The sequence below is a fragment of the Syzygium oleosum genome, unplaced genomic scaffold, assembly GCF_021117445.2.
Source record: "Syzygium oleosum isolate NSW1041296 unplaced genomic scaffold, Sole_v2.1 Sole_v2.15, whole genome shotgun sequence".
Taxonomy (NCBI): domain Eukaryota; kingdom Viridiplantae; phylum Streptophyta; class Magnoliopsida; order Myrtales; family Myrtaceae; genus Syzygium; species Syzygium oleosum.
The window spans coordinates 4,534,344-4,548,755 of record NW_026607499.1 but is presented as its reverse complement, the minus strand read 5'-3'; the positions used below and the strand labels follow the sequence as shown (position 1 = coordinate 4,548,755).

Here is a 14,412-nt window from a genome sequence, read left to right as displayed (position 1 = left end):
GAAAGAAAGAAGAAGAAAAGAAATAGAGGGAAACGAGAAAAGGGGAAAGGAAAAAGGGAAGGGGTACATGCTACGGGCCTGGCCAAGTCGAATTTACTTCGTTTCGCAACTCCCGATAAGAATTTAAACCCTTTATTCATCTAATCATAGTAATTTTTTGTGTTAGAGCACAATTTTGAAGTTATGTGAAATTTAAACCGCGAAACTGATTTTTAAGTTGTTGAGCTTTGAAATTTCATGGATATGATAGATTAAAGCGTTGTGAAGCTATAGGGTTTGACAAAAGTCGATTTGGAGTAACGGATTAATCAGAGCGAAATTCTAAAGTTTCGCACTCAAGCTTCGCATTATGGATAGCTTTGAATATTCACTTTGGACGAAAGTTTTCTTAGCGTTTAAGAGTCAGCGATTAAGCTTAGTTTAGCCGATTTGTAGTTGTAATTGCGTTTTACTATATATTTTGACGTTGTTTCTTACTTATTGTATAGGATTGTGAGTTCGATAGTGTGAGAAACCTTTGTTGTTTGGTTGTGGGCTTTTCTAGGTGAGTAGTGATATCTTTTCTTCGAGTTTATAAACTCATATTTTGAAAGCATTATTGATAGCATTTTTGTTGCATAAAAGTCTGGATCAATCATTTACTACCTTTTAATATTTGTGAATGGTTTGAGAATGATTTTAGGAAAGGAATAGTGGAAGGATATATATATATATATATATATATATATATATATATATATATATATGTATTGCTTTATAAAAAATATTTCTGGCGAATGAGTTGTGTTGTGAAACATTATTTGTTTGGTTTGTGAAATGCAATTTGGTTTATGAGATTGATTCTAGATTTGATTGATTATATCGGAGGATGATGATTTGGTGCTCAATATCGCTATGAACTCTATTAGGGATTTTTGGGTATGCATACTAGTTTTAGGATATCATTCTGAGTTCAGCCACCGGCTGATAATAGGTAGAGATTGTGATGCCCCAGAACGTCACACGCGACACAAATCCCTTAGCATTAACTTTAATATGGCCAGCAGAAGACAAAGACTAAACATGAATATCACACAAATTTAGTCAAAATACTTTTTCTTCTCATTAACAAATTCTTGTCAGATTTACAACCCAAACAAAGCATTATACAAGTACAAAAAAATAAAATCTGGGTAAGTCTGGGTTTCCTATCTCCAACTAGATCCTACACCCAAAAGTCTGCCTAAAGTCCGAAGCTGTCACGGGTCGATCACTTCACCCTCCGCTGCGGAACCATCATCGTCTAGGTCGAAGCCCCTCAACGGGCCAATCAACTCGCCCTCCAAGTTGAAATACCAAGCAACAAAAAGATAAGGAACCCATTCCGGAAGCCCCACATCAACCCATATCATAGAGCTACACTTAGTATATACGGCGTTAGACTCCGGCACAAACACATCCTCATAAACAATATCATGATAAACGGGAACTCCAAAACGTAGGGGCTGTAGAACATCCATCCTACAAGTCTGAAAAAATAATGGAATGAACCGAAGCCCAATAAATGAAATCTCTAGTTTTAAGTTAGGAAAATCAGCTTATCACTTCACCTGGCATAAACACACACGCATGCATAGCAAACGATATGCATAGAACTTGCATGCAAGTTTTAACTTTTCCGTTTGGATGTGCCGCAAAATTTGAGTAATGCAACATATCATAATATTTTCACTTAAACGCCAGCACGATGTAAAACATTTATGCTCGTACGATTAGGTTCATTACTTCATCCTCCCGAACACTTCCGGGGCATCCTGATCAATGGGGCATCTCAACTCCGAGGCATCCCGGGGCATCCCGACCAACGGGGCATCTCGACTCCCGAGGCATCCCGAAACACTCCCTGGGGCATCCCGACCTACGGGGCATCCCGGCACGCAGGGCATCGTCACACACCACTAAATGGGCGACGGGATTATTATTATTCTCATGCAAGTCATGACAACCAAGTATTTACATGCAAAAGTCCGCTTTGGCCCGTCCCACACCGAGCCATCACGGTTTTGTTCTTTAAAAATCATGAAATGCATCATCCGAGCAATTAAATATGAAGCAATACATTTCAAACTCAGAAGCAAACTCAGCTCATAAGCAAATTCAGGTTCAGAAGCAAATTCGATCATCAGAGATAAGTTTGGATCATCAGAAGCAAAATTGGTTCGGTCATCAGAAGAAAATTCGAGTCGTAAGAAGCAAGTTCAGACTCAAAAAGAAGTTCAGATTCAGAAAATAAGGTATGAATAGTAAAGTCTGAATCAATTTTAAAAGTAAAGCCTGAATATTTTCCAAAGGTATTCAGAACTAGAATTTTGAGATTAAAATCTGCCCAGTTTCAAAAATAAACATAATCATCATTTTGAGTAAAACGATTTTCTATTCTGTTTAAATATACATAAACCAATAAAAAGAGTTCAACAATTACCTCAAGGATAACACTTACACGTTCAAGTTTAAACATTCCACTTGTAGATTTTCACTATAATTTTAAAGAAACAAATCACATCCATTTGAACATGCACAGAACTAGCAAAACAGATTCCACCATCATCACAACCTCACTATTGCACATCAAAATAACCTTTCTCAAGCAACCAAGTTAAAAGTGTCAAGTAGATTTACTTAGCTTAAACCTAGAGTTTTCACTTACCTTGTGCAGAATCTGAACACCCCAAAGGTTAAAACTCTTCCACAGATTTTTGGATCGGTGGTGGTGAGAGTAGAAAATGAAGGAGAGAGTGTCGGTTTGGGTGAAATTATCTTCGGTAATTAGCCAGACGAAGATGAAAACTGAGAAGTATACGAAGGGGTGGGTAAATTCATTGTATTCACATGTGGCACCTTATCTCTTCATCATGGCCAGGTGGAAGAAATCAGTGGCTTAATCGTAGGAGTATTGGCCAAGGAAAATGATTACCCGAGGCTTAGGTGTCTAGCTCAAGGGGACAAATGGCATTCGGTCAACTTTTCCTTCAATAGTCACGTGAGAGAAGAAGAGTCCAGAGGGATATTTTGAGAGGATATCTTTCCCCTTTCCCTTAACGGCAATTTAAAATAAAATAAAATAAAATAGCTAACATTACTTAACCAAGATTAATCAATAATAATAATACCCATTAGTTACCAAGACAACGGTAATTTAATTAATACCGCACTACGATTAACGTACACGACAATGTCTAAATATTAAACACGTCGAACTCGGTACGATTACGTTTTCGAATCCGCGCTTTGCGAAATACGATCCAACAAAAATTTCTACGCGTTCGCATGAATACTAATTTAAATAATACTTAGCGTTATATCTAAGTATCATTTTCAAACATAGAAAATTTCTAACGTCACAAACATATTATTACGAAATTTCCGGATGTCACAGAGACCTTGCAAAGAGAGGAATCTTGATCGCCTTGTCATCGGGTGTTGTGTCATAACCATGATTTGATATTGAGAAATAGATTAATCGATAGAATGGACCATTGATATTGGATTTGATATGAGATTGATCAATGGACTGAACCATTGATGTTTGTTATGATATTATGGATTTAAGGAATGTTTCTGATATGTATATGATTATATTAAAGTGATGTAACTCATTCTGATTTGTATGTGTATTATATCAAAATTTTGAGATAAGTGAGTACTGATATTGTTTTGTAAAAATGCATCGTGGATGCTCGATCTGCTTAGCGTCTGTTTAGTAACGTTTATGTTTCTTTGTTTTTCTGTTCTTTTGTTCCTCGGAACAGAAAAAAAAAGAAATATGTTTAGTAACGTCAGTTAGTTTTTTTGTTTCTCGAAACAGAAAAGTGGTCAGGGAATAGATTTGGAACAGAAATAAGAAGTAAAAAAAAACTTACTTTTCTGTTTCTGGAACAAAAAGAGAAACAATAGAAAAACAAGATCAACTCTCTTTTTCTTTCACAAGATATTCTTGTACTAAACTCTAAACCCCAAATCTTAAACCCTAAAACCTTAAACCTTAACCCTTAAACCCAAAACTCAAAACCTTAAACCTCAATACCCAAACCCTAAAACCCATAACACTAAAATCAAAAATCCGAAACCCTAAAACCCAAATCCCTAAACCTTATAAACCTCAAATCCTAAACCCTAAAATCCCAAATCCAAAACCCTAAACCCCAAAACTCAAAACCCGAAACCTTAAAACCTAAACCCTAAAATGCAAAATCGCAAAACCCCAAACTCTAAACCATAAACCCCAAACCCTATACCTTAAAATCCAAAACCCAAAACCCAAAACTCTAAACCTCAAAACCAAAATCCTAAAACCCTAACCCCTAACCCCAAATCCTAAAATCCTACACCCTAAATTGCAATTTCCTCGACCACCACCTGGTATTTGCTTTGTCTATAAGGAGTAATTTTCTTTATGATTGTATTAAGGTCATCCAATTCTATATCATAATATATTATTATTCTATTTCTAGTCTAATTTTATCCAAACATGAATTGTTAAGTCTCCTAAACTGCAATTTCCTCGACCACCACCGGTATTTGCTTTGTCTATAAAGAGTAATTTTCTTTATGATTGTATTAAGGTCATCCAATTTTATATCATATTGTATTCTTATTCTATTTGTAGTCCAATTTATCCAAACATGAATCGTTAAGTCTCTACCGACAAAATTAAATGAAAAAAATTAGGAGTAGAAATTTTTAGTGTCCTACCAAACGCATTTTTGTTCTTTTTCTACTCCGGGAATAGAAATTTTATGCAGTTACTAAGGACGCGTTTGGTAACGTTTCTATTTCTCTGTTTTTCTGTTCTTTTGTTCCCTAGAACAGAAAAAGAACAGAAATCCGTTTGTGTACGTCAGTTAATTTTTCTATTCCCCGGAATAGAAAAGTGGCTAGGAAATAGATTTGAAACATAAATAAGAAGTAAAAAAAATCTACTTTTCTGTTCCTAGGAACAAAAAAAGAAACAATGTCATTTTAGAGAAACAATTTCATAAACCATTAAATCCCAAAACCCCAAACCCTAAAACCCTAAACCCAAAACTCCAAACCCAAAACCCTAACCCACAACCCCTAATCCCCAAAACCCCAAAACCCCAAAACCCAAACCCTAAATCCCTAAACCCAAAAACCGAAACCTTAAATCTTAAAACTCTAAACCCCAAACCCTAAAACCCGAAATCCTAAAACCCAAACCCTAAAACCGTAAACCCTAAAACCTAATACCCGAAACCCCAAAATCCAAACCCAAACCCAAAATCTCAAAACCCTAAATTCCAATCCCAAACCCCAAAACCCTAAAACCCTATCCCAAAACCGAAAACCGAAACCCCAAATCCTAAAACTCTAAATCTAGAAACCCCAAACCCTAAAACCCGAAATCCTAAACACAAAACCCTAAAACCCAATACTCGAAACCCCGAAATCCAAACCCCAAACCTCGAACCCCAAAACCCAAAACCTCAAAACCCTAAACCCTAAATCCTAAACCAAACCCAAAACCCCATACCCTAAAACCTTAAACACAAAACCCTAAAAACCTAAACCATAAATGCTAAACCCCAAACTCCAATTTCCTTGACCACCACTTGGTATTTGTTTTGTCTACAAGGAGTAATCTTCTTTATGATTGTATTAATGTCATCTAATTCTATATCATAATATATTTTGATTATATTTCTAGTATACTTTTATCCAAACATGAATTGTTAAGTCTTCACTGACATTTTTATAATTAAATGAAAAAAAAATTGGGAATAGAAATTATTTTGGTTGTACCAAAAGTATTTCTGTTCTTTTTCTATTCCAGGAATAGAAATTTTGTACAGTTACCAAACACATTCTTTTGCTCATAAACCCATCCTGGAAATAGAAATAGAAAAAACTATTTCTGAAAGGAAATTATTCCCAGAAATAGAAACATTACCAAACGCGCCTTAAACGCGTTTTTTCGCTCAAAAACTCGTCCAGGGAATAAAAATAGAAAAACTATTTCTGAACATAAATTATTTCTGGGAACAAAAACATTACTAAACAGACCCTTAGAAGAGATGTACTTCTCATTAAGCTGTGGTTGCTCATTCCATTTATCTTACTTGATTTTCAGGTTCTTCAACTAGTTGCAAATAAGATGAGAGCATTTATGTTGTCAATAAGACATTTTGAATATGGGATTTTTAGGTGTGAGTTGTTTATATTTGAGATGAACTTGTAAGTTTAGTTGTCAGATAGAGATGTACATATTCTTTTTGATGGATTATTGATGTTGTATCCAACGTGTTGGTTTATCATATATATATATATATATATATATATATATATATATATATATATATATATATATATATATATATGAATTGAGATATACATTTTGATAACATGTTGCTGGTTATGTTTGAGGCTGCGTCCTTTGGGAGGAAGGACAGCTATATCATTCTCCCAATTCTTGATGGATTCGGGGTGTGACGGGTATAGCCGTTTTTGCCTCTACACTGCTCACCTCGCTTACTGCTCTTGAGTTCTCGCGCAACGAAAACCCACCATTATCATATGCGAGGTGGGGCAAGGATGAATGCGGCTATTATATTCTTTCGTTCTAAGTTCCTTAACCTTAAAATTTTTGCAACATTTGATACAGGGCATATACCTTAAAAAAATTCTAAACTATGTCAACTGTGACACAAATACCCCAAAGCTTTTTTTTGTGTCACCAAAAACTCTAAACTTTACCCCAAACTTTTTTTGTGTCACCAAAAAACCCAAACTTAAACATGTGTTACATATATACCCTCTATTTTGAGGAAAAAAAAGACATACACATATATCCTCTATTTCAGTTCCATCAAAGATATTTTTATCACAATGGTTTAAAATTCGGGGCTTTTAATAACACAAAAAACAGATTTGGGGCATTAGTGTCATAATGGGCAAGTTTAGGGATTTTAGTAACACAAAAAAAAGTTCAGAGTATTTGTGTCAAAGTGAGCATAATTTGGAGGTTTTTGTGGTATTAACCCTTTTGATATATCTTGTATTTCCCTATTTTATTCTTAATTAAGTAATAAAGACCTTTTAAAGTAAACTATCATACTCGATTCTTCAATGCACCAACTTTTTAACTGGTTTCCCGGGTAAGTTATTCTTTACATCTGCATATCTTCTATCAATTATTATGTCTGATTGTCAGAAAATTTTGAAGTTGAAGTTTAACGTGAGGTGGGCCAAATAGGGCACATCGCACGGTGCTCACGCAGTTTGTCTCAACCTATCTCAATCCCGGATGCATTCCTTATTCACATGCATCATAGGTTAAAAAACAAATTCGTACATCAATGAGAGCACCATATAAAAGCAGAGGATCTTCATTCGATATAGGGGAGACTCGGTCGATACTCGAATAATGGCAGGACGGCCCGCTCTGCCCCCCATTGCCAACCTTAAAAGCAAGGGTGCGAGGAAATGTGGGATGTAGCCCCAGAACGCTGAAGCGTGAGACAGTCCCATTTTGGAGACCGACAAGGCTAAGGTGATTTTAAGGAGGTCTTCACGTGGTTCCACCGAGGTAGCTGGTCCCATGAAATCTTGTCTTTGATGACCTTGTTGTCTTTTACCCTACCTAACCACAGCATCACTTTTTATGAATCGTTGCACTGCAATTCATCATAGGATCTGCACCAAACAGCGGGTACCAATAGAAATCCAGAGCAAACTTACCCTTTCAATTGCCACTAATAGAACCCAATGTGTCAAAGCAAAATTTGATCATTCCCAGTGATCTAATTTCCAGTGACCTTTTGCTCTTTCAAGCACTTCGAGTAAATGGAGTTGATGATGACCTTCTGTCTAACCGAGCATTATTGCTCATAGATGCATTCTAAATCAAATCTAAAAGATTGTTTCGATCACATACATCAAGAATTAGTGCTATCTTCCGCGCAATTCGCGACGGGCCTCACTCAAAAGAAATTCTTTTTATTATATAATGTTTGGTTTTATTCATCCATAGAGCAATATATTATTGGGACTTTCGGACTAATTTACTTCAACGGACGTGAAGTAGTCAAATGCGAGATCACATGATTGAAGACTTTGAGAAAAGTTCAAAGACTCCTGAAAGCACACCAATGGAGCACCAGAAAAGATACTCCCTTTTGTCACCATATTCTTGACCACATAGGTCTTGTGCCTTCTCCATCATTTCTTGCCTAGTAAAGTTACACGAATATAATACACTGAAAATGACTTTATGACGAGTGCAAAAACTATAAAAAGCCAAAAAAAAAAAGGGGGTGAAACCACTCATGCATGACAAGTTGGTTCTGCCTCTTCAAGCTCAATCCCTTCATCACCCAGCCTCTTGTCCCTGTACACATACCATTTGGCGCACACCAAAAATATCAAGAAGTTGAGTGCGCTCAGAATCGCTAAGAGCCAATAGAAGTCGTACAGCTTCCCTTGGTTGAGATTATCAGCTAGCCACGGCTTCTTGCTTCCGGTCACCTTGTGGACTATAGTGACCAGAAGTGAGCTGAAGAAGAACCCTAATGACAGGGTGCTCAAGAACAGCCCTGTGCTCATGGTCTTCATTCCTTTAGGACACTCCCTTAGGAAGAAGTCCAATTGCCCGATGTACGTGAACGCCTCGCCGGACCCCACGAAGAAGAACTGGGGGACCAGCCAAAACACGCTTAGCGGGATCACGGTGTTCGGGTCATCCGTCAGGCCGTGCGATCTGGCAGCTCGCAGTCGCTTGATTTCCGTCAACGCGGCGGACACCATCGCTAATAACGAGAGCACCAGGCCGACCCCAATCCTCTGCAGTGGGGTAAGTCCCTGTGGATTCTTGAGCAATTTTCGGGTCAACGGGACGACGACCTTATCATAGACGGGCACGGTCAGGAGGATGCTACCGACGAAGAAGACGGTCAAGGAGGCGGCGGGGATTTGGAATGACTTGCCGATGTGGCGGTCCATGGTGGTCGCTTGGGAGACCGAGAAGGTGGTCATCTGGGCATAAACGGTCCAAAACATAATGTTGGTGGCCCAAATGGGCAACATTCTGAGGACTAACTTCACTTCTTCCACATCAGTTAGGGTTGACAAGTTCCACTTATTCACCTCACCGACGCCATCAGGCATTTCTGAGGGTTTGATTGCTGCCTTGTCCAAGAATCTGCGGGGACAAAATATCCACGAAAAGAAATTCAATTATCAACCGTACATGATTTCGGCAATTCGCAATTATTGGAACAATGGGCCAATGCAACATGCATTCTTTTGGGAAAAGACATCATGATGAGGCAACCAATTCGTCCGATTCGATAGGCAGCTTAGACCTAGTCATGTGAAAAGCTTGCATAAGATTTGGAGGCTGTTTGAGGTGAATCCATCTGTAATTCTTTCTTTGACAGTTGATTCAGCCTCTAACTCTTCTTTTCAACATTTGAAATCTAATTTCCACTGGTATTGGCCATGTCAAATACCTAAAAATACATAAATAACGTAGAGCGGGCGATTCATATTTCTGTCATTATATTTAACGAAATATCTACTTTTAGGGTGAAAGTCATAAGACTTATTGAAAAGGTTTTAAGTCTCCCGAATAAATATTATTGTGATGGAAAATTGGATATTTTGAGAATCTACGTGTCTCTATCCTATGGCTATAATTCCGAAAACCTTGTGTCACAAATAAGACTAAGAACTTCAAAGTTTCCAAGTAAGTTTAACTTCTAGATGATGATGACGTGCAAGAAAACAGACTTAAGGCAGAAATATGAACACAAGAAAAAAGGAGCAAGACTTGAAAATTAAGCCAAAAAACGCCAAGAGGTCCGCGAGTTAGCTGGGGAAGGTCGAGAGCGAGGACACGAAGCATGAGGATCAAAATCAATTCGGGGACAGACTGAATCGGTAGCTCGTGATTCCTCTTTCTAAATTAAGCAATCATTAATGTTATTTAATTGACTTCTCGTTGTTTTTACCTGCTGTGGGAGTGTGATTCTGCAGAAACATATACTACAGATGATATAAAAATTAAATAATATAAAACCCGCTGTCTCTTTTTGACATAGCAAAAGCTTCGCATAGTAATCCAATATGCAGGGTTTCTCCAGGATTCTTTATGTTAGCTCAACCTAGTAAGTTGGACCACTACACGAAGTATTCACGAGGAAAGATACACGTATCCAATCAAGATTGACCATATAAATTAGCAAACTCCAGCACATAAATGAACAGCTGTTCTATATGCATATACTATGATGTTGGCTGTCGATTTTCTCTGAAACTTTTGCAGCTGGCACGAAAGTGGAGCAAGAACGTGTGAACATTCAAAGTGATTCATTGAACGTGTCTTCCCCAATTCGTTTTCATATGTTAATCATTTATGGGCCGAATACCGATGCTCTTTTGTCCTTTTGTCCAAGGTGGGGAGCTACTTTCCCTTTCCTTGGGTAATTGAGAGCTGTGGATAAAGTCAGAGAAAATTATTGTCACGCATCAGTGAGCCTATCCCACCAATCAAAAGGGTCATTAGATAAACACTAAAACGCTGACTGACGTAAGACCCCCAATCAATAATGTACTTTTTTGACTACGACTTCAGATCTTCATTTCAAAGACGTCCTCTTCTCCATATTAGTCTGTCAATAAACCAACTTTTGTTGAAAGTTAGTAGGCTTAATTTGATAAAATGCTTGCAAGCTAATCTATCTTTGTATTTTGATCTCACTTGGCTAAGGATCTAACTTATGATTCCACACATCACTTGTACAAAGCGTGAGGAAACTGCCTTAATGGTCTAGCAAAACTATGTCTCTTTTAAATTTGTTCCGAGGAAATATTAATAATTTAAAGAAAGAGTCGAACGATTTCACGTATTAATAATTTTAAAATATGTGAGTGATTAGATCTAGATTAAATAAAAAATTTAAAAAAGTAAATATGATTGTGGACATACTTAAAAAATGAAGATGAAACGGGACCTTTTGACAGTTAAACATACAGTTAGGAGACTCAGTCAAAGAGGATCATCGTTACTAACCTGAACTGCTTGCTGTGAGGCAGCTTCTGCTTCTTCTTCTTCATCACATTCCCATCACATGGCAGATCATCCACATTGAAGAGCAGCGAAGTGTCCGACGGCAACTCCAACTGCCTCTTCCTCCAAGCTGTGATAAACACGGCGGCGATCTGCGTCAACGGACTCCCAACGAGCGTCTTGAACCTGTACCTCCTCGTCCCGGACAAGAATACGACCAGCCCGATGACGATGGCGCAGGCGCAGATCCCGTAGCCCCACTGTCGTCCCAGGTTGTCCTGTATGTAGACAAGGACGGTGACGGCAGCGAGCGAGCCGATGCTGATGAAGAAGAAGAACCAGTTGAAGAAGTTGACCATCTGGGATTGCTCCTTCGGATCCGACTCGTCGAACTGGTCCGACCCAAACCCGGACACGCTCGACTTGAGGCCGCCGGTCCCGAGGGCCAGCGTGTAGAGCGCCACATAGAGAACCGTCAGCTGTGTGGTAGTCGCCGGCGTGCACAGCTTGTCAGTGTTCAGATTGCACTTTGGGGGCTTCAAGCTCGGGATTATGGTTGATATCGTCAAGATTGTCACACCCTAATAAAAAGACAAAAAAAAAACATAGAAATTAGTGACAACTTGTTTCCAATCATACTGATAAAGTTTATTTATTTATTTTTCTGAATATTCGAAGCATTTTATTTGAGGGTACATGTAACGTTAAAAGATAAACCGTGGTAATCGAGAAGAAGGTCCTACTGTTGCTTGAATTGTTGCGAATATCGCAATGGTGAGGTACCTGTCCCAGCCAAGAAGAAGAGCCCAAATTAGTGTTAGAGACTGACTCAAATAGATCCACGGAGGACCGTGTCGCAGCAAGCGTACCTGCCGAGGAAGGTGTCGGCGACAAAGCCGCCGAGGAGGCAGAGCATGAAGGAGGTGCCGAGGAAGTTGGTGACGGTGTTAGCGGAAGTGGCATTGCCCAAGTGCATCGTCCCGGTCAAGTACGTCACCAGATTCACTGCTACTCCAAGTGTGGTTAGCCTCTCACAGGCCTCTCCTCCTATAGTGAGAAAAAAAGGAGAAAGAAAACCACTCAAAAAATAATCGAAGAATAATCTATGAAAACAAATAACAGGAGGGCAGGGCGTTGTCTTCAAGACCTAAGATCATGGCGGCACTGGTCCAGCCGCCGGTGCGGGACCGATCGGCCGTGCGGCCCTTGTAGTCCCAGGCATCAGGGAGGGTCTTGCCTTGCGTTTCAGGGAGAGACATGCCGTCGTCAACGAAAGCGGAGCTGCTAAAAAGTTCAGACTATGTGTGTGTGTTGTGGGGAGGAGTCTTTGTGTGTATTTTTGTGGTCGATATAAGCAGAGAGAGAGAGAAAGGAGAGCATAGTGATATACGAGAGAACGCGAGATCGCTAGTCTCATTAAACGGTGGGGAATTTATAGTCGGAGCTCCCGAGGCCCATGTCTTCACAATAATCGAGCAAGCTGCCGTTTTTCATTTATATCTTGAAGGTACTACATGACAAACGCTAATTCTCGTTCCCTCTATTAATGTTTCTCTTTTCTTTTTCATTTAAGGATTGAGGAAATCTTTATAATACAATATCAGATCCGTTCTAGGGTTTTGTTTGTGGATACCAAAATTCGATTGATTGGCATTTATTGTCTCTGATAGTTTAAGAAGATACTATCTTGTTGGACTCGCGGTTTGATTTGGGGGAGGGGGTTTCCCTTCCAAATCTCTCTTGTTTAACAATACTTAATGACATTGATGAGGAGGAGAAGTTGAACAACTTGTTGATTCTTTTCTTTCCTTTTGGTGGATCAGCCGTGCAGATATGAGAAAGCATGTCCAAGAAAGGGGAGTAAAGAAGTACAATAATGCATGATCTCGATGGGTATTTCCAGTTCATCTGGGATCTCATTTTCAACTTCACATGCATCTACAGTTCAAAAATCAGCAACATGCGCCATGTGAGGTGGAGATAGTGCCATAACACCACAAACATACATCTGTGGTCTATGTCTTCCTTTTAACCATTGGGACATGAAGTGTTATTGTCAGAACAGCAATAGGACAGCACGGTTTCATGAAACTCGTGGGATTCGCCATCTTTTAAGTCATACTAAAGAAAAGAGTGCACTTTGTGTATGGAAAAAACAAGAAGAAGAAATAAACAATTTTTTTGCTTATTTTAATAAAACAAAATCCAGAAACTTGAACTCTAATTATCATAAATGAAAGAGCCTCTTTTATAGATATAGACAGATTTTCTGAATCTTTTATCTTATAAAATCACTTCTTGTCATTGGAATTCGTTGTATAATTGCTACTCAAGTTGAGGACTGACATGGGTGTTAACGGTACTTTCTATTTTAGAAAAAAAAAATTGAGATTAAAACTTAGGTTGGATTTACTTTCAATACAATAGAGATGGTATATGCGATCACGAGCAACTTTAGAGAAAAATGATTCGAGAAAAGGATTTATATGAGAGCGAAAGATATTAACCTAAGACTTTATTAGATGGTTGGTTTGTTCAATATTTAAATGCTCAGAAGCATCATTCATCATGGTGAAACGGAAGACATCTTTATTGATAGCTGAAAATGACTAGGGGAATAAAAAAGGAAAATTGTCCAAAAAGTCCTAAACTTATTGCAGTTTGGCCAATTCATTGCTAACACTTTTAGTTTTGCTAATTGAGTCCTAAACATTTTCATGTTTTGCCAATTGAGTTCATCCGACCAATTTTAGCTTGAATTCACTGACATGGAAGCCGGCCGTCCTAGGTAGCATGGCCAGCGCTGACATGAACAATTATATATTTTTTCTTCTTTTTCTTTTTTCGTTCCAAGCCTAGCAAGGGTTGCCAGCCAACCCTCGTCGGTCATAGGAAAGGGCCAGCCGACCCTTGCCGACCTCGGGCGAGGGTCGTGGGCCGCCGAGGGTTGGCCGGCCCTCGCCTATGGTCGACGAGGGTAGACTGGTGACACTCTCCGGACTTGGTAGAAAAAAAAAGGAAAAGAAAGAAAGAAAAAAGAAAAAAGAAAAAAAAAATAAAAAACCAATTTTTTCAAAAAAAATTATAAAAATATTGTTCACTTCAGTGTCGGCTATCTTACGTGGCACTAGCGATGTTTACGCCAGCGATTTCCGATTAAAATTGTCTGGATGGACTCAATTGGCAAAACGTGAAAATGTCTAGGGCTCAATTGATACAATTAAAATGTTTAGGACATGATTGATCAAAGTGTAATAGGTTTATGACTTTTTTGACAATATTACCGTATAAAAGACATTTATTTTTCCATACCCTAAAACAAGCAAACCTTAACGCCCAACTTGTATATG

The 14,412-nt window shown here is 38.5% G+C and overlaps 1 protein-coding gene across 1 annotated transcript; it reads right to left on the bottom strand.

Annotated features, from left to right (window-relative positions):
* Positions 1-8,077: 8,077 nt before the first annotated feature.
* LOC115687824 (protein NRT1/ PTR FAMILY 6.3) lies at positions 8,078-12,458 on the bottom strand. Its single transcript, XM_030613505.2, has 5 exons — positions 12,210-12,458; positions 11,932-12,109; positions 11,806-11,845; positions 11,066-11,643; positions 8,078-9,193 (listed from the first exon to the last, which is right to left on the bottom strand). The coding sequence occupies exons 1-5, from the start codon at positions 12,319-12,321 to the stop codon at positions 8,320-8,322; spliced, it is 1,782 nt and encodes a 593-aa protein (XP_030469365.1). The 5' UTR covers positions 12,322-12,458; the 3' UTR covers positions 8,078-8,319.
* Between the last annotated feature and the right edge of the window lie 1,954 nt (positions 12,459-14,412).